General features: G+C 36.0%; 1 protein-coding gene across 1 annotated transcript in view; it reads left to right on the top strand.

The window, feature by feature from the left end:
* LOC149299871 (TBC1 domain family member 4-like) overlaps window positions 1–13,075 on the top strand; it is a 77,167-nt gene that overhangs the window by 52,227 nt on the left and 11,865 nt on the right. Inside the window, exons 8-10 of the mRNA XM_089485828.1 lie at window positions 3,646–3,765; window positions 7,299–7,373; window positions 8,035–8,273. Coding sequence (XP_089341954.1) covers window positions 3,646–3,765; window positions 7,299–7,373; window positions 8,035–8,273 — 434 coding nt within the window. The remainder of the gene's footprint in view (window positions 1–3,645; window positions 3,766–7,298; window positions 7,374–8,034; window positions 8,274–13,075) is intronic.

Here is a 13,075-nt window from a genome sequence, read left to right as displayed (position 1 = left end):
CACATTTCTGGACAGATGTGGTTAAACTTACATGATTATCTGGAGAGCTTGCTTTCTAGGATTAGAAAAGAATTATGGCACGTTTATCTTGTTCCATGGGGAGGACCAAAAGGCGTCTCTGTTCTCCCACACTACCACTGCCACGACCAGCAGCTCTCCCCTTGCAGGGCCTTTTGATGTTGGACATTTTTTTTAGGTAATCAGGCTTTTTGGGAGCATCCAGAGGTTGGACAGACTAGATGGGCCAAATGAAATGAGGAATAAATGATCAGGATGAAACAAAGAAAGGGGTAAAACCTTACTATGGTGATTCTATTTTTCCCAAATATTTCTGTGGACACCCATTTGGCGCACTTAGACCATCGTCTTAGGTTTTCTTTACTCTATACGAAGCGAACAGTCTTTTAGCATTGTGTTTGTTGTCACTCTGAATGCAGTAACACAATGTCTTTGTTTTTAAAAGCAATACGATCTTATTATTTTTAAATGGTACGGTATTTATATGCACCATTGGAAAAGCTTCCAGTGGAGAGACATAAAATATATATTAATGCAATTTAAAATTGCACTAACTTTATATGTCAAATGATTGCTGTGCCTTGTTTTTATTCCCCATGTGTAGCATAAAAGCAGATAAGGGAATTTGAATACAATTGGATGTTTTTTTTTGTGCAGTTAAAGACTAACATCAGAATAATGTTTCCAAGACTTTACTAGTTATGGTGGATTATGTTTTTGAGGAAGGGTATTTTGTTATTTCATCCTCATTATGAGAGGTTTCAGATAGCAGTATTACCATAAACAAACCTCCCAAGTATACCTCAGTAGAAGGGATAGCTCCTCTTGGCCCAAAGTCCCTCTTTTCTCCCCTAAAAATGTTTATTGGGTATTATTGTATACCAGTGTTCTACAGCAATTAACATTATAATAACCTCTTAATTATTTATTATTATAATAAATTTTTATTATATTTTTTTAATTATACCAGTGTTCTACAGCCCTAAAAGTTATAATAATCTCTTAACCCCTTCGCGACCTTTGCCGGTTCAGGACCGTCATAACAAGAAGGTCACTAAATGACCTTTGACGGTCCTGAACCGTCAAAAAATTAAATAAGCTTAGAAAGTGATCAAGGATCACTTTCTTCGCTTAAACGGCCTTGCTGCAATGCCTCGATGTCGAGGCATTCAGCAAGGCCGAGATCGGCATCGGGGGCCATGTCTGGCCCCTCCCCGGGGCGTCAACAGCCGCCATACATTGTATGGCGGCGGACGCCCGTTTTAAAAGCGTTTAGGAGGCGATCAACGATCGCCTCCTAAACTTAAATGGTGTCGCTGGAATGCCTCGATCAGGAGGCATCCAGCGACACCAAACACTTACCTCTGGGTGGGCTGTGACCGCTCCGGAGAGCGGTCACAGCCGCCGCTGCCGGTGATCTTCGCCATCAAGCAAGATGGCGGCGGCCCGGGAAATAAAACAATAAAGACGAAAAAGTTCGCTAGAGGGTCTCCAGACCCTCTAGAGAACTGGCTCCACTTGCTGGTTAAATACAGGTACTGCATTCAACCATGCAAGTCAATGGAGCCCAGCTTTCTAATCACTATGTGATTAGTAAAATATTCAAAAAAAATAAAAATAAATAAAAAATGGAAAAAAAAATGTGCTAACATTTAAAAATAATTATGCAGTGATGTCACTAGGTGAACCATCCAGTACCAGCAAAATGTGTAAAAAAAAATATAAAAAAAGTATTAAAAAAATAAAATTAAATTAAAAAATAAAGTTTATTATTTTGAGCAAGTGCTAAAATTTCTCAAAAATCTCAACAAAGAGTTAAAATAAAAGCACTTCAAATACCCAAGGGGTGTCTAATATATAAAAAAAATGGCTGATGGGGTAAATTGGAGTGGCCTAGCTCAAAGATAGGGCATAGGTACAGACTGACCAAAATGGAGAAAAAAAGCGCACTTCCCAAATGTAGCATTTTAAATCTGAAACAACCCAACAAACCCATGCATGTCGGGTATCACTGCACTCAGGAGATGTTCCTGAACACACATTGGGGGGTTGTTTGACAGTGGCATATACCAGGACCTGTATATCTATAACTAAATTACAATTTGTGTGAAAAAAAAATAAAAAAAAATTACTATTACAAAGTTTGACAAAGTGTAGTTCTATAATTGGTGCATGGAAAGGGTTAAAATAACAGCATTTGGAATACCCTGGGGTGTCTAGTTTTCAAAAATATATGGTTTGAATGGGTTAAATTGAGTTAAATTGAGTTAACCGGCTTCAAAGATATTCCAAAGAGGAGAGGGAGGCACAATGACCAAATGACCACCTGAATTACGCATGCCCCAAAAGTAGCCTTTTACCAGCCAAACAATCTGACAAACCCATGCATGTGGGGTATCGCTGTACTCAGGAGATGTTGCTGAACACATATTGGGGTGTTGTTTGACAGTGACATATACCAGCACCTGTATATCTATAACTAAAGTACAATTTGTGTGGGAAAAAAAATAAAAAAAATTACTATTACAAAGTTTGACAAAGTGTAGTTGTATAATTGGTGCATGGAAAGGGTTAAAATAACAGCATTTGGAATACCCTGGGGTGTCTAGTTTTCAAAAATATATGGTTTGAATGGGTTAAATTGAGTTAACCGGCTTCAAAGATGTTCCAAAGAGGAGATGGAGGCAGACTGACCAGATTTGTTAAAAAAGATTTGGAAATCATAAAACGCTGCTTGTACTTATTGCCCTATAACTTACAAAAAACAGCAAAAAAACATAAAAACATTGGGTATTTCTAAACTCAGGACAAGTAGTAGAATCTATTTAGCTAGTTTTTTTACTTGCTTTTTTAGGTGAGTAAAAGATTTTTCAAATAAAAGTCATAAATTTTTTTTCAATTTTTCACCATGTTTTTTTAATTTTTTTTATAGTAAATAAGATGATACGATCAAAATAATGGTATCTGAAGAAAGCCCATCTTGTCCTGAAAAAAACAATATATAACTTATGTGGGTACACTAAATGGGTGAGGAGAAAATTACAGCTGAACACAAGCACCACAAAAGTGTCAAAACAGCCTCGGTCCCACAGGGTACAAAACGAAAAATGAGCCCGGTCCTTAAGGGGTTAATTATTTATTTATTGTTTATTATTCATTTCTAAATGTCTTACTACATACGTAAAACCATGAGACATTGTCCCTGGGAAAAAGAAGAAACCACAGCTTCTGTGATCCCTGTACCCCTTTGTAGAATAAGTAAGAGCATTTGAATAAGAATTTAAAGATGCAGACTACAACTGCATTAATATATATTGCCATATAGAATAATAATTTCATTTAGACAGTAAGCTCGTTTGAGCAGGGTCCTCCTCACCTGTTGTTTGTCAAATTGTTATGTTATATACCACTTATTATTATTGTACAGCGCTATGGAATATGCTGGATCTATATAAAACAATAAATAATAAGAATTTAATTTACTGCTGCAGGGAGGACAGCACTTTGAATTGTGCTCCTAGCCAAAGAGAATGGACCTCTTCTTCGTTTAAATTGTCGGATTTGAGGATTAAAAGACTCCTGCTGAGAGCTGTTGGCCTCTTTAATCTTTTTATTGCTTCTTTACAGAGTCTATCGAGCAGCGCAATTCCAGAGAATACAGCGCCCAGTGGCCGATTCAAACTTGATGTTCTGAAGAACAAGGCCAAGAAATCCTTGACCAGCTCTCTGGAAAATATTTTTTCAAGGGTAGGATTAACAGTGAGGCGCCTAAAACATTGTCTGTTTTCTCAATGACATTGTAGCTTGGTGTATGTTTTGGGTCTTGTACTCACATTGTACTTGGATTATCTTTCAGTACATTTAATTATTTACAACAATGCTTGTTTTCACAGGGCCTTATTTATATTTAAAGGGAACTTTAAAATGTGTTTTCAAAAATATTTTGCTTTTTTTTTGTAACAAAATCAATATTATTGACACTGAAGCCTTATAGTAATAATAAAATAATAAAATTACCCTGATCGACATTCTGACTCGTAAAAGTCTATGGAGAAAGATTTCTCCGTATATCTGTTGGATAAACAGGACTTCATTAGCATTGCTTAAACAGCAGCTCAGTGTGGGATTTTCATCAATGTTATACTAGTTTACTATATACAGTGCTGTAAAGAGATTGACACCGATGAAAGAAATAAGAAGGAATGGGTTTGATAGACAGAATATCTGTAGATATAAGGCAGAATTGACCTAATCTGTGTAATTGACTTCAGCCAAACATTAGGCTATATCTGCAAAATGGTATTTACAGTTATTTTAAGTCTTAGAGACGCAGGCTGTCAACTTCAGATATATTATTTGTTGGTTAATAATTTTTATATATATATATATATATATATATATATATATAATATTGTGTGTATATATATATATATATATATATACACACACAATATTATATATATATATATATATATATATATATATATAAAAATTATTAACCAACAAATAATATATCTGAAGTTGACAGCCTGCGTCTCTAAGACTTAAAATAACTGTAAATACCATTTTGCAGATATAGCCTAATGTTTGGCTGAAGTCAATTACACAGATTAGGTCAATTCTGCCTTATATCTACAGATATTCTGTCTATCAAACCCATTCCTTCTTATTATATATATATATATATATATATATATATATATATATATATATATATATATATATATATATAATACAATGCTTAATTTCAGTTCTGATTATCAGTTTATCAGAACGTATCAATTTTTAGTGTTAACCTTGCTAAAACTCAGAAGAACCAGAGAAACCAACCAGATTCACCAAAGAGTTCTGCGTGCCCTCACGTATATATGTTATTCCGTGTGTGATGCATTTGTTTTTTGTGGGTGAACAGTTTACAATCCCCAGGCATAAAATACATATGAAACTCTATTTCTTACAAAATTATAACACACAAGAATCCTACAACACCTTCCACAAATAGCGTGATGTTACAAATATTGTGGTGTATATAAGGATCTCATCCTACAAACCAGGGAAACTCCTATAAACTTGTATACCTTGTATAAAAAGAGTTCTACAAATGCCCTTATAAAAATATATTATTTTATTGTACAAGAAAATATAAAAAAAATATAGACATATATAGTATTTCATAATAAAGACAACAGAGGTTTCTAGGAAAATAATCAGAGCATATGGAGGAATTATGGTTATATATACATAAAGTGTCTCAGGTGCATGTAAACAGTAGATGAATCATAAAGTGCTGAATCATTCAAATATTATTGCCTATTACTCACTATGGAGTGCACCTATTGATTCTGTAGACATGTAAAGGACTAATAATTTCAATTAATATATAGATAGTCCATAGTTCAATCACAGAAATGTCCACATTTATTTAAACTTTTTGAGCCACTAAATATAAATACAATCACATGTCATATATATAACACCATATTGCTGCCTTAACCCCTTCGCGACCTTTGCCGGTTCAGGACCGTCATAATAAGAAGGTCACTAAATGACCTTTGACGGTCCTGAACCGTCAAAAAATAAGCTTAGAAAGTGATCAAGGATCACTTTCTTCGCTTAAACGGCCTTGCTGCAATGCCTCGATGTCGAGGCATTCAGCAAGGCCGAGATCGGCATCGGGGGCCATGTCTGGCCCCTCCCCGGGGCGTCAACAGCCGCCATACATTGTATGGCGGCGGACGCCCGTTTTAAAAGCGTTTAGGAGGCGATCAACGATCGCCTCCTAAACTTAAATGGTGTCGCTGGAATGCCTCGATCAGGAGGCATCCAGCGACACCAAACACTTACCTCTGGGTGGGCTGTGACCGCTCCGGAGAGCGGTCACAGCCGCCGCTGCCGGTGATCTTCGCCATCAAGCAAGATGGCGGCGGCCCGGGAAATAAAACAATAAAGACGAAAAAGTTCGCTAGAGGGTCTCCAGACCCTCTAGAGAACTGGCTCCACTTGCTGGTTGAATACAGGTACTGCATTCAACCATGCAAGTCAATGGAGCCCAGCTTTCTAATCACTATGTGATTAGTAAAATATTCAAAAAAAATAAAAATAAATAAAAAATGGAAAAAAAAATTAAAAAAAAATGTGCTAACATTTAAAAATAATTATGCAGTGATGTCACTAGATGAACCATCCAGTACCAGAAAAATGTGTAAAAAAAAATATAAAAAAAGTATTAAAAAAATAAAATAAAATTAAAAAATAAAGTTTATTATTTTGAGCAAGTGCTAAAATTTCTCAAAAATCTCAACAAAGAGTTAAAATAAAAGCACTTCAAATACCCAAGGGGTGTCTAATATATAAAAAAATGGCTGATGGGGTAAATTGGAGTGGCCTAGCTCAAAGATAGGGCATAGGTACAGACTGACCAAAATGGAGAAAAAAAGTGCACTTCCCAAATGTGGCATTTTAAATCTGAAACAACCCGACAAACCCATGCATGTCGGGTATCACTGCACTCAGGAGATGTTCCTGAACACACATTGGCGTGTTGTTTGACAGTGGCATATACCAGGACCTGTATATCTATAACTAAAGTACAATTTGTGTGAAAAAAAAATAAAAAAAATTACTATTACAAAGTTTGACAAAGTGTAGTTGTATAATTGGTGCATGGAAAGGGTTAAAATAACAGCATTTGGAATACCCTGGGGTGTCTAGTTTTCAAAAATATATGGTTTGAATGGGTTAAATTGAGTTAACCGGCTTCAAAGATGTTCCAAAGAGGAGATGGAGGCAGACTGACCAGATTTGTTAAAAAAGATTTTGAAATCATAAAACGCTGCTTGTACTTATTGCCCTATAACTTACAAAAAACAGCAAAAAAACATAAAAACATTGGGTATTTCTAAACTCAGGACAAGTAGTAGAATCTATTTAGCTAGTTTTTTTACTTGCTTTTTTAGGTGAGTAAAAGATTTTTCAAATAAAAGTCATAAAATGTGTTTTTTTTTCAATTTTTCACCATGTTTTTTTAATTTTTTTTATAGTAAATAAGATGATACGATCAAAATAATGGTATCTGAAGAAAGCCCATCTTGTCCTGAAAAAAACAATATATAACTTATGTGGGTACACTAAATGGGTGAGGAGAAAATTACAGCTGAACACAAGCACCACAAAAGTGTCAAAACAGCCTCGGTCCCACAGGGTACAAAACGAAAAATGAGCCCGGTCCTTAAGGGGTTAATTATAGTAATACTGACAATGTTGGAACAATGTGTCCACAGGGGGCAAGCAGAATGAGAGGACGGCTGGGCAGCATGGACAGTTTTGATCGTTGCAACAGTTTTACATCCGACAAGGTATGTATGTGATAGGTTTACATTATATCTAACGAACAGGTAGGTAGGTAGATACAGTTTAGTACAGTGAAATATAACACCCTATACTCACTTGACAGTTCTACATGAAGAGGCGTAAAACCCACTCATTTGTGACACTCATGTAAAATTTTCCACCACCACAGATTATATATAGTATTTCCTGTTTTTTCTGCTTTTTCGGAACCTGATATGCAGTGAGAACAGATCTTAATTCACCCCTATGATATATGATATTGGCTCAACGGCACTGTTTTTTTTCATATTGTTTTTCTACTTCTGGTAGATCTGTGTTACCAGTCTCTATAATAATAGACTCTTTTCCAGGATATTATACTGACAACACAGGAAGCTTGTGTCCAGGAAACCAGCAAAAAAAAGCAAAAAAAAAAGTTAGCCAGGCACTACTATCCAGTAAAAAAAACAGAAGTGTTGTATTTGAATTGGTACTGTAGTTGGAGAGCAGTTTGATTTATCATACAGCATGCCAGCCTGTTCGCATATTACTGAATGTAGAAATTAACCAGTTGACCAGTGATGTCTATGGCTGCTAGGAGAAGATCCTCATTCTTGATTTTCTTTCTAAGAAGGCTGCTTAGCCATTGCTCCTAAGAAGAAGTTCCTCATTCATTTCTTGTCACAGGACGGCTCTCCAGGGGACTCACCTCCTGCCACTCCACCGTCTTCTCCTGTGTCATCTGCCTGGCAATCTTTTCAAGAGGACGACCCGGACTCTCCTCAGTTGAGGAGGCGAGCGCACACTTTTAGTCACCCTCCGTCCAGTGGCAAGCGAAGGCTAACCTTGCCGGAAAATAAGTCACCAAACTCTAAGTCTCCTCTGCAAAGGCAGAGCTCCTTAGTTTCTGATGGCGTACAGAGCAGGTCAGTGGCCCTTTTTGTGTTATTTTTGATTATGTCCTTAATACTTACTCTAACTGAAACATCAAATTAACATGGAACAACAAGCAACGTCTAACATTGTAATTTACTTTTAGTGCTTTGTGTTCCTTAAACCTAGCATGTACAACCATTTGGAATTTACTTAACGCACTGGATGATGTCGATGTTTGAAGCGAGTAAATACATATTGTTGTGTTTTCAAGAAACATATGATGTATTAAATTCTTTTATTTGAGCTTGACAAACACATTTTGACATGGAGGATCCATAAACTTCAGAGTATTCCAAAAAATCCTGAAGTTTATTTATTAGGTTAAGTGCTTAATGAGACTAAATCATAATAAGAAAATTCTACATGAGCCACAAATCTTAGGTACACACACAGTACAGAAATGATTAATTACAACATCCTAATCACAATTAAATTCCAAAATCCTTGACCTTTTATGTAGCCAAAATGTAAATGTATACTATTGTTTTTAGCAGTTGCCTTAAAATTTTATATAAGTTTATCGTTCACGTTACAAATATACTTTGACTAGTATTTTTCTCTCTTTTTGCCAATGTTAGAACACTGGCCTGCTTAAAAGGCTTTAGTGCCAGTGGCAATGATAGGGTACTGTTGGGCTAATCCTGCCGCCAGGAGTGCATTACTAGCACTTTTACTGGTAGTTTGTTTAACTGATCCCAAGACTAAAAAAATAACCACCAACATGTTCAATACAACATTTAGAATGGTATCTTCTTCAGCAAGTTTATATGATATGCAGTAGAACACAGAATTTGGCATTAAAATAAGCAAAAGGCGATGTAATAACTAATAAGAAAATGGCTTTTTGCTCAGTCAGTAGTTCTCAAACTTTTAATTACACCCCAAACGTGTTTCAGAATAACAGAACGGCGTATTCCATAAACAGGAAGCTTTAAGGACATTTCTGTTTTAGAAATGTGCTTAACGCATATTTCTTTATCAAAGGTTCTCAGACAAAGGGGCTTCAACAGTGCTGGACAATGAAAAGTTTTACCTTCATTTCCTGTTAACACGTCGGCAGAAATGTTTTATCACGTCTCCCCGAACACATTTATAGACTTACAAAACATTTATCCATAATGTAATAGAAAGCTTTTATTTATTGCATATCTATCACAAAATGTACATCTTACTGTAGTGTTAATCATTAATTCTTTTGAGTCGCTGAGGAAAGTAAAGTACTTTTAATGCCAATTAGTGCCTATTAGGTATGTGACCTTCAAAAAGTCCCAAGAAGTAAGCACGTGTCAATTGAAGTGATACATTTTAATGCAAATAAGATACTTTTTCAACTCCTGGTCTCGTTAGATACCTTCTTGTTAATGCTACAGGAGATGCGTTTTCTTTTTATTATTTTTATTATTATTATTATTGCTATTATTATTATCATCATTATTTTCAATGCCACTCCCAGCCCCGTTCCAATTGTCCGACGCATCCGCACTGAGAGTGAGTCTTCAACATCCAGTCTCCCTTCATCTTTCTCTGCCCCTTCATTCCTGAAAAACTTTTACCAGAGTTCAGGGAGACTCCCCCCACAGTCTGAATACGATACCCCCAAGAGGTGAGAGATGCCCCACATGTATTATGTGCATGTCTGGGTACAGCTGTCTTACCCAAACATTAACCAAACCTTCAAGTTCTGTTCAATGTCTGCTTGGGGACTACTTAATTACCGTAATTGAAATGGTAAAATGTTCATCAGTATATTTGTATGTGGTTTTATTTTAGACCAAGTTGTCTGGATTCTTCTGAATGACCATTTTACCATTTAATGTTGATATAAATTGGATCACTAACAACTTGTTTCAAAGCTAATTTTGCATGATTTAAAGATGAAACTAAAATACCAGCTTTATTTATGTTCTTTGAATCTGTTCTATGTGGCAAGGTAAAGTGTAGCCCAACTAACAATAAATAATTCATGTTGGAATTGTAGTCTTGAACACCAAAGGAAAACCAAACCAAACATATAAAAACCACACACCTGATTTGATACTACTACTAAAGTTAGAGGGGCTACACCTGGACTTGCCTTTTGTATTATTACCATGTTACATTTGTTTGAACCATCTGCAGGTAACCTTGGAAGTCACTGTTTTTGTTTCTTTGAGTTATTGGTATATTGAATTTTTATTATGAGAATATTTTAATAGTTTTATTAAAATTTACATTTTATTTCATATCAGACAGTTGGGAGACACATTTAGTTGTTTGTGGGTAATTTAATGAGACTGGTTTCCCATATTAGATAGGGGCATAGTGTGTAGCATAACCTTGAGGGTTGGGTTTTTAGGACCCACCATGACCATGGATGTGATCTCTGAAGAAGACGATTTTGCAAATCAATATTTATTAGATCCCATGTATTGTATTGTAGTTTGTACATGTGTACTCGATAGTATCTCGAGGATTTATTCTCTAAAGAGGGAGTTTCCAGGATAGCTGAACATATTAATTCTCTGATATAACTATGCATTATCAAAGGCTATTGAACTTCTCCAGAAATAAGGTCTCTTTTTATTGCTATATGTATGTAAGTGACAAGGGTCACTTGAAAATATTCTTGTTTTTCAAAGAAAAGCTAATTTTGTCCATTAAAATAGCATGAAATGCACCAGAGATACAGTGCAGAGATTGTTAATTTTGTAAATGACTATTGTAGCTGGAAATGGCTGATTTTACAGAGGCCCCTTATCAATCCCATCACTCCTGTGTTCCAATGGCGCGTTGTGTTGGTTAATCCAAGTTCAAATTTAAAAGGCTAATTAATTATTAGAAAAGCATTTTGCAATTATGTTACAGCAAGAAATGTACTTGTTTTCCATAAAAACATCTAAGTGACCTCACATTTTTGAACGGTAGTGCCTGCGTATATATACATATATATAATGTACGATGTTGAAGTGTGAAAAAATCTGCCCAGTGCTTTTTAGAAAGTGGTCATAGGTCAGTTAAAGGTTGGGAATGCTCCTAGTGAGTTTCCGTGCTTGGTTATTTTGTTTATGCTGGGTGAGGAAGAACCATTGTTCTTAGGCGGGCTGTTTTGTAGCTGTGTGCATTTGACAATATTAGCTGTTTTGTTTTATTGTTTGACAAAGTGTTAGCAGGATACCGGATTGCTTCTTTAGAAAACACGGGGGAAAGTGTAGAGATTTTGGGGTACTCAACAAAGTAGGTAAACAGAGCAGACAGGGACACAGGGCAGGTAATGGACAGGACTAAAGTAAGGAGGTGCAAATACTGTATTGTTTCATCTGTTTGTAAAGATATATCTTTGGTACAGTTAATCTAATAGTTTATCACATCTCTATGTGATAGACCTACTAAACATTCATCCATAATGTAATAGAATATGTAATGTACTGCTGCTGCTAGGTCTTGCACCAAATACATATAAAAAGGCAAGTAAGTTTGTGAGTCCCTCACCATCTTTATGTTGGTAATCACAAAATAGTCTTAAATCCAGCATTATTCGTCATCATCACATTGTGGTGTCATGTATCATTCGTTAAGTCATGTCACCAAATGAAATTAGTTAACTGCTGCCTTTGCTGCTATTTATGACACTTATGCAGAAAGGAATTAATTATCTACTCCAGGTTTTGCAGCAGAAGTTGGTCCCTGACCCCAGCAACATGAAAACACGTCTTAGTAGTCGTATCGCATGTCATTTTGGTAATGGAAGCATCCACATCAAACAATGATGCAAGAATTGGGGTATGGGAGTTATGGGTAGGGGGATGATTTAGCAAAAAGCTTTAGAACTATCTGATGATAATATAGAGAATGACCCAGAATATGTCCCTCCAGTGAAAAAAACACAGCCTTCCTGTTTAGTCTAACACAGAGGATGTGAGTAATGATGAATTACAATTTGTGGCCACCATCAAGTCTGGAAAAAACAAAGCAGTGGCAAAAAAAAGCTGACTTTGTAAAACACACTTCAGTAATCCATTCCTAGGCTCAATTCTGGTCATATTGTGGTAGAATTAGTAGTAGTAATATTATTTAATTATTCTTAGGAAGCCCCAAAAATGAGGCCCATATTGACTTACACTTTCACCCACTCTCTCACACTTTCATTCTCGTTTCTCTCTAAATATTTCCCTTCCTTCTCTGCCAACCACTTCCGCTTTTGCATCTTCATCTTCTATATTCTCCATTCTCTCTTCTCATCTCTGTTCAATGTTCAATCTGCTATCTTCATCCACATGAATGATCCTCCAATTGGGGAGAGGACATCACCTAAAGGGACGTCATTTTGCCCTCACTTGAACTGAGGGCAATAATGCCGCGCGTCTGACGTCCTCTCCCTGATCCTCCAATCGGGGGAGAGGACGGTACGAAAAGCACAATCATTTTGCCCTAACGCAAACTAAGGGCAATATGGTGGTGCCTCTCACTGTGATCATGAGCTGTTACAGAAGAGTAAGAAACAGTGATTCCCTGCTCCCCAAACTCCAAGGTTAAAAGTTTTTTTAAAAATTCTAAAAAATAATGTTTTACATATATAACTATGTTTTTTTAAAAAGCCCTACTATTTCCAAAAAACAAAATATATAATTTGTGTGGGAAAACCTAAATGAGAAAGAGGAAAATAAAGATTGAAGAAAGACGTAGCAAAACATGAAAATTGCTCTATTCTTGTGGCCTAACTACATGTATTCATGCTAACAAACACATATATGCACAGCCATGCCCACACACACTTACACATACACGGCCATGCTCTTACATACACATCCATGCT

This window comes from Sceloporus occidentalis, unplaced genomic scaffold (genome assembly GCF_023333645.1).
Source record: "Sceloporus occidentalis isolate IW3139 unplaced genomic scaffold, rSceOcc1.0.p SCAF_27, whole genome shotgun sequence".
Classification (NCBI taxonomy): domain Eukaryota; kingdom Metazoa; phylum Chordata; class Lepidosauria; order Squamata; family Phrynosomatidae; genus Sceloporus; species Sceloporus occidentalis.
This window is presented reverse-complemented; position numbering and strand designations above follow the sequence as displayed.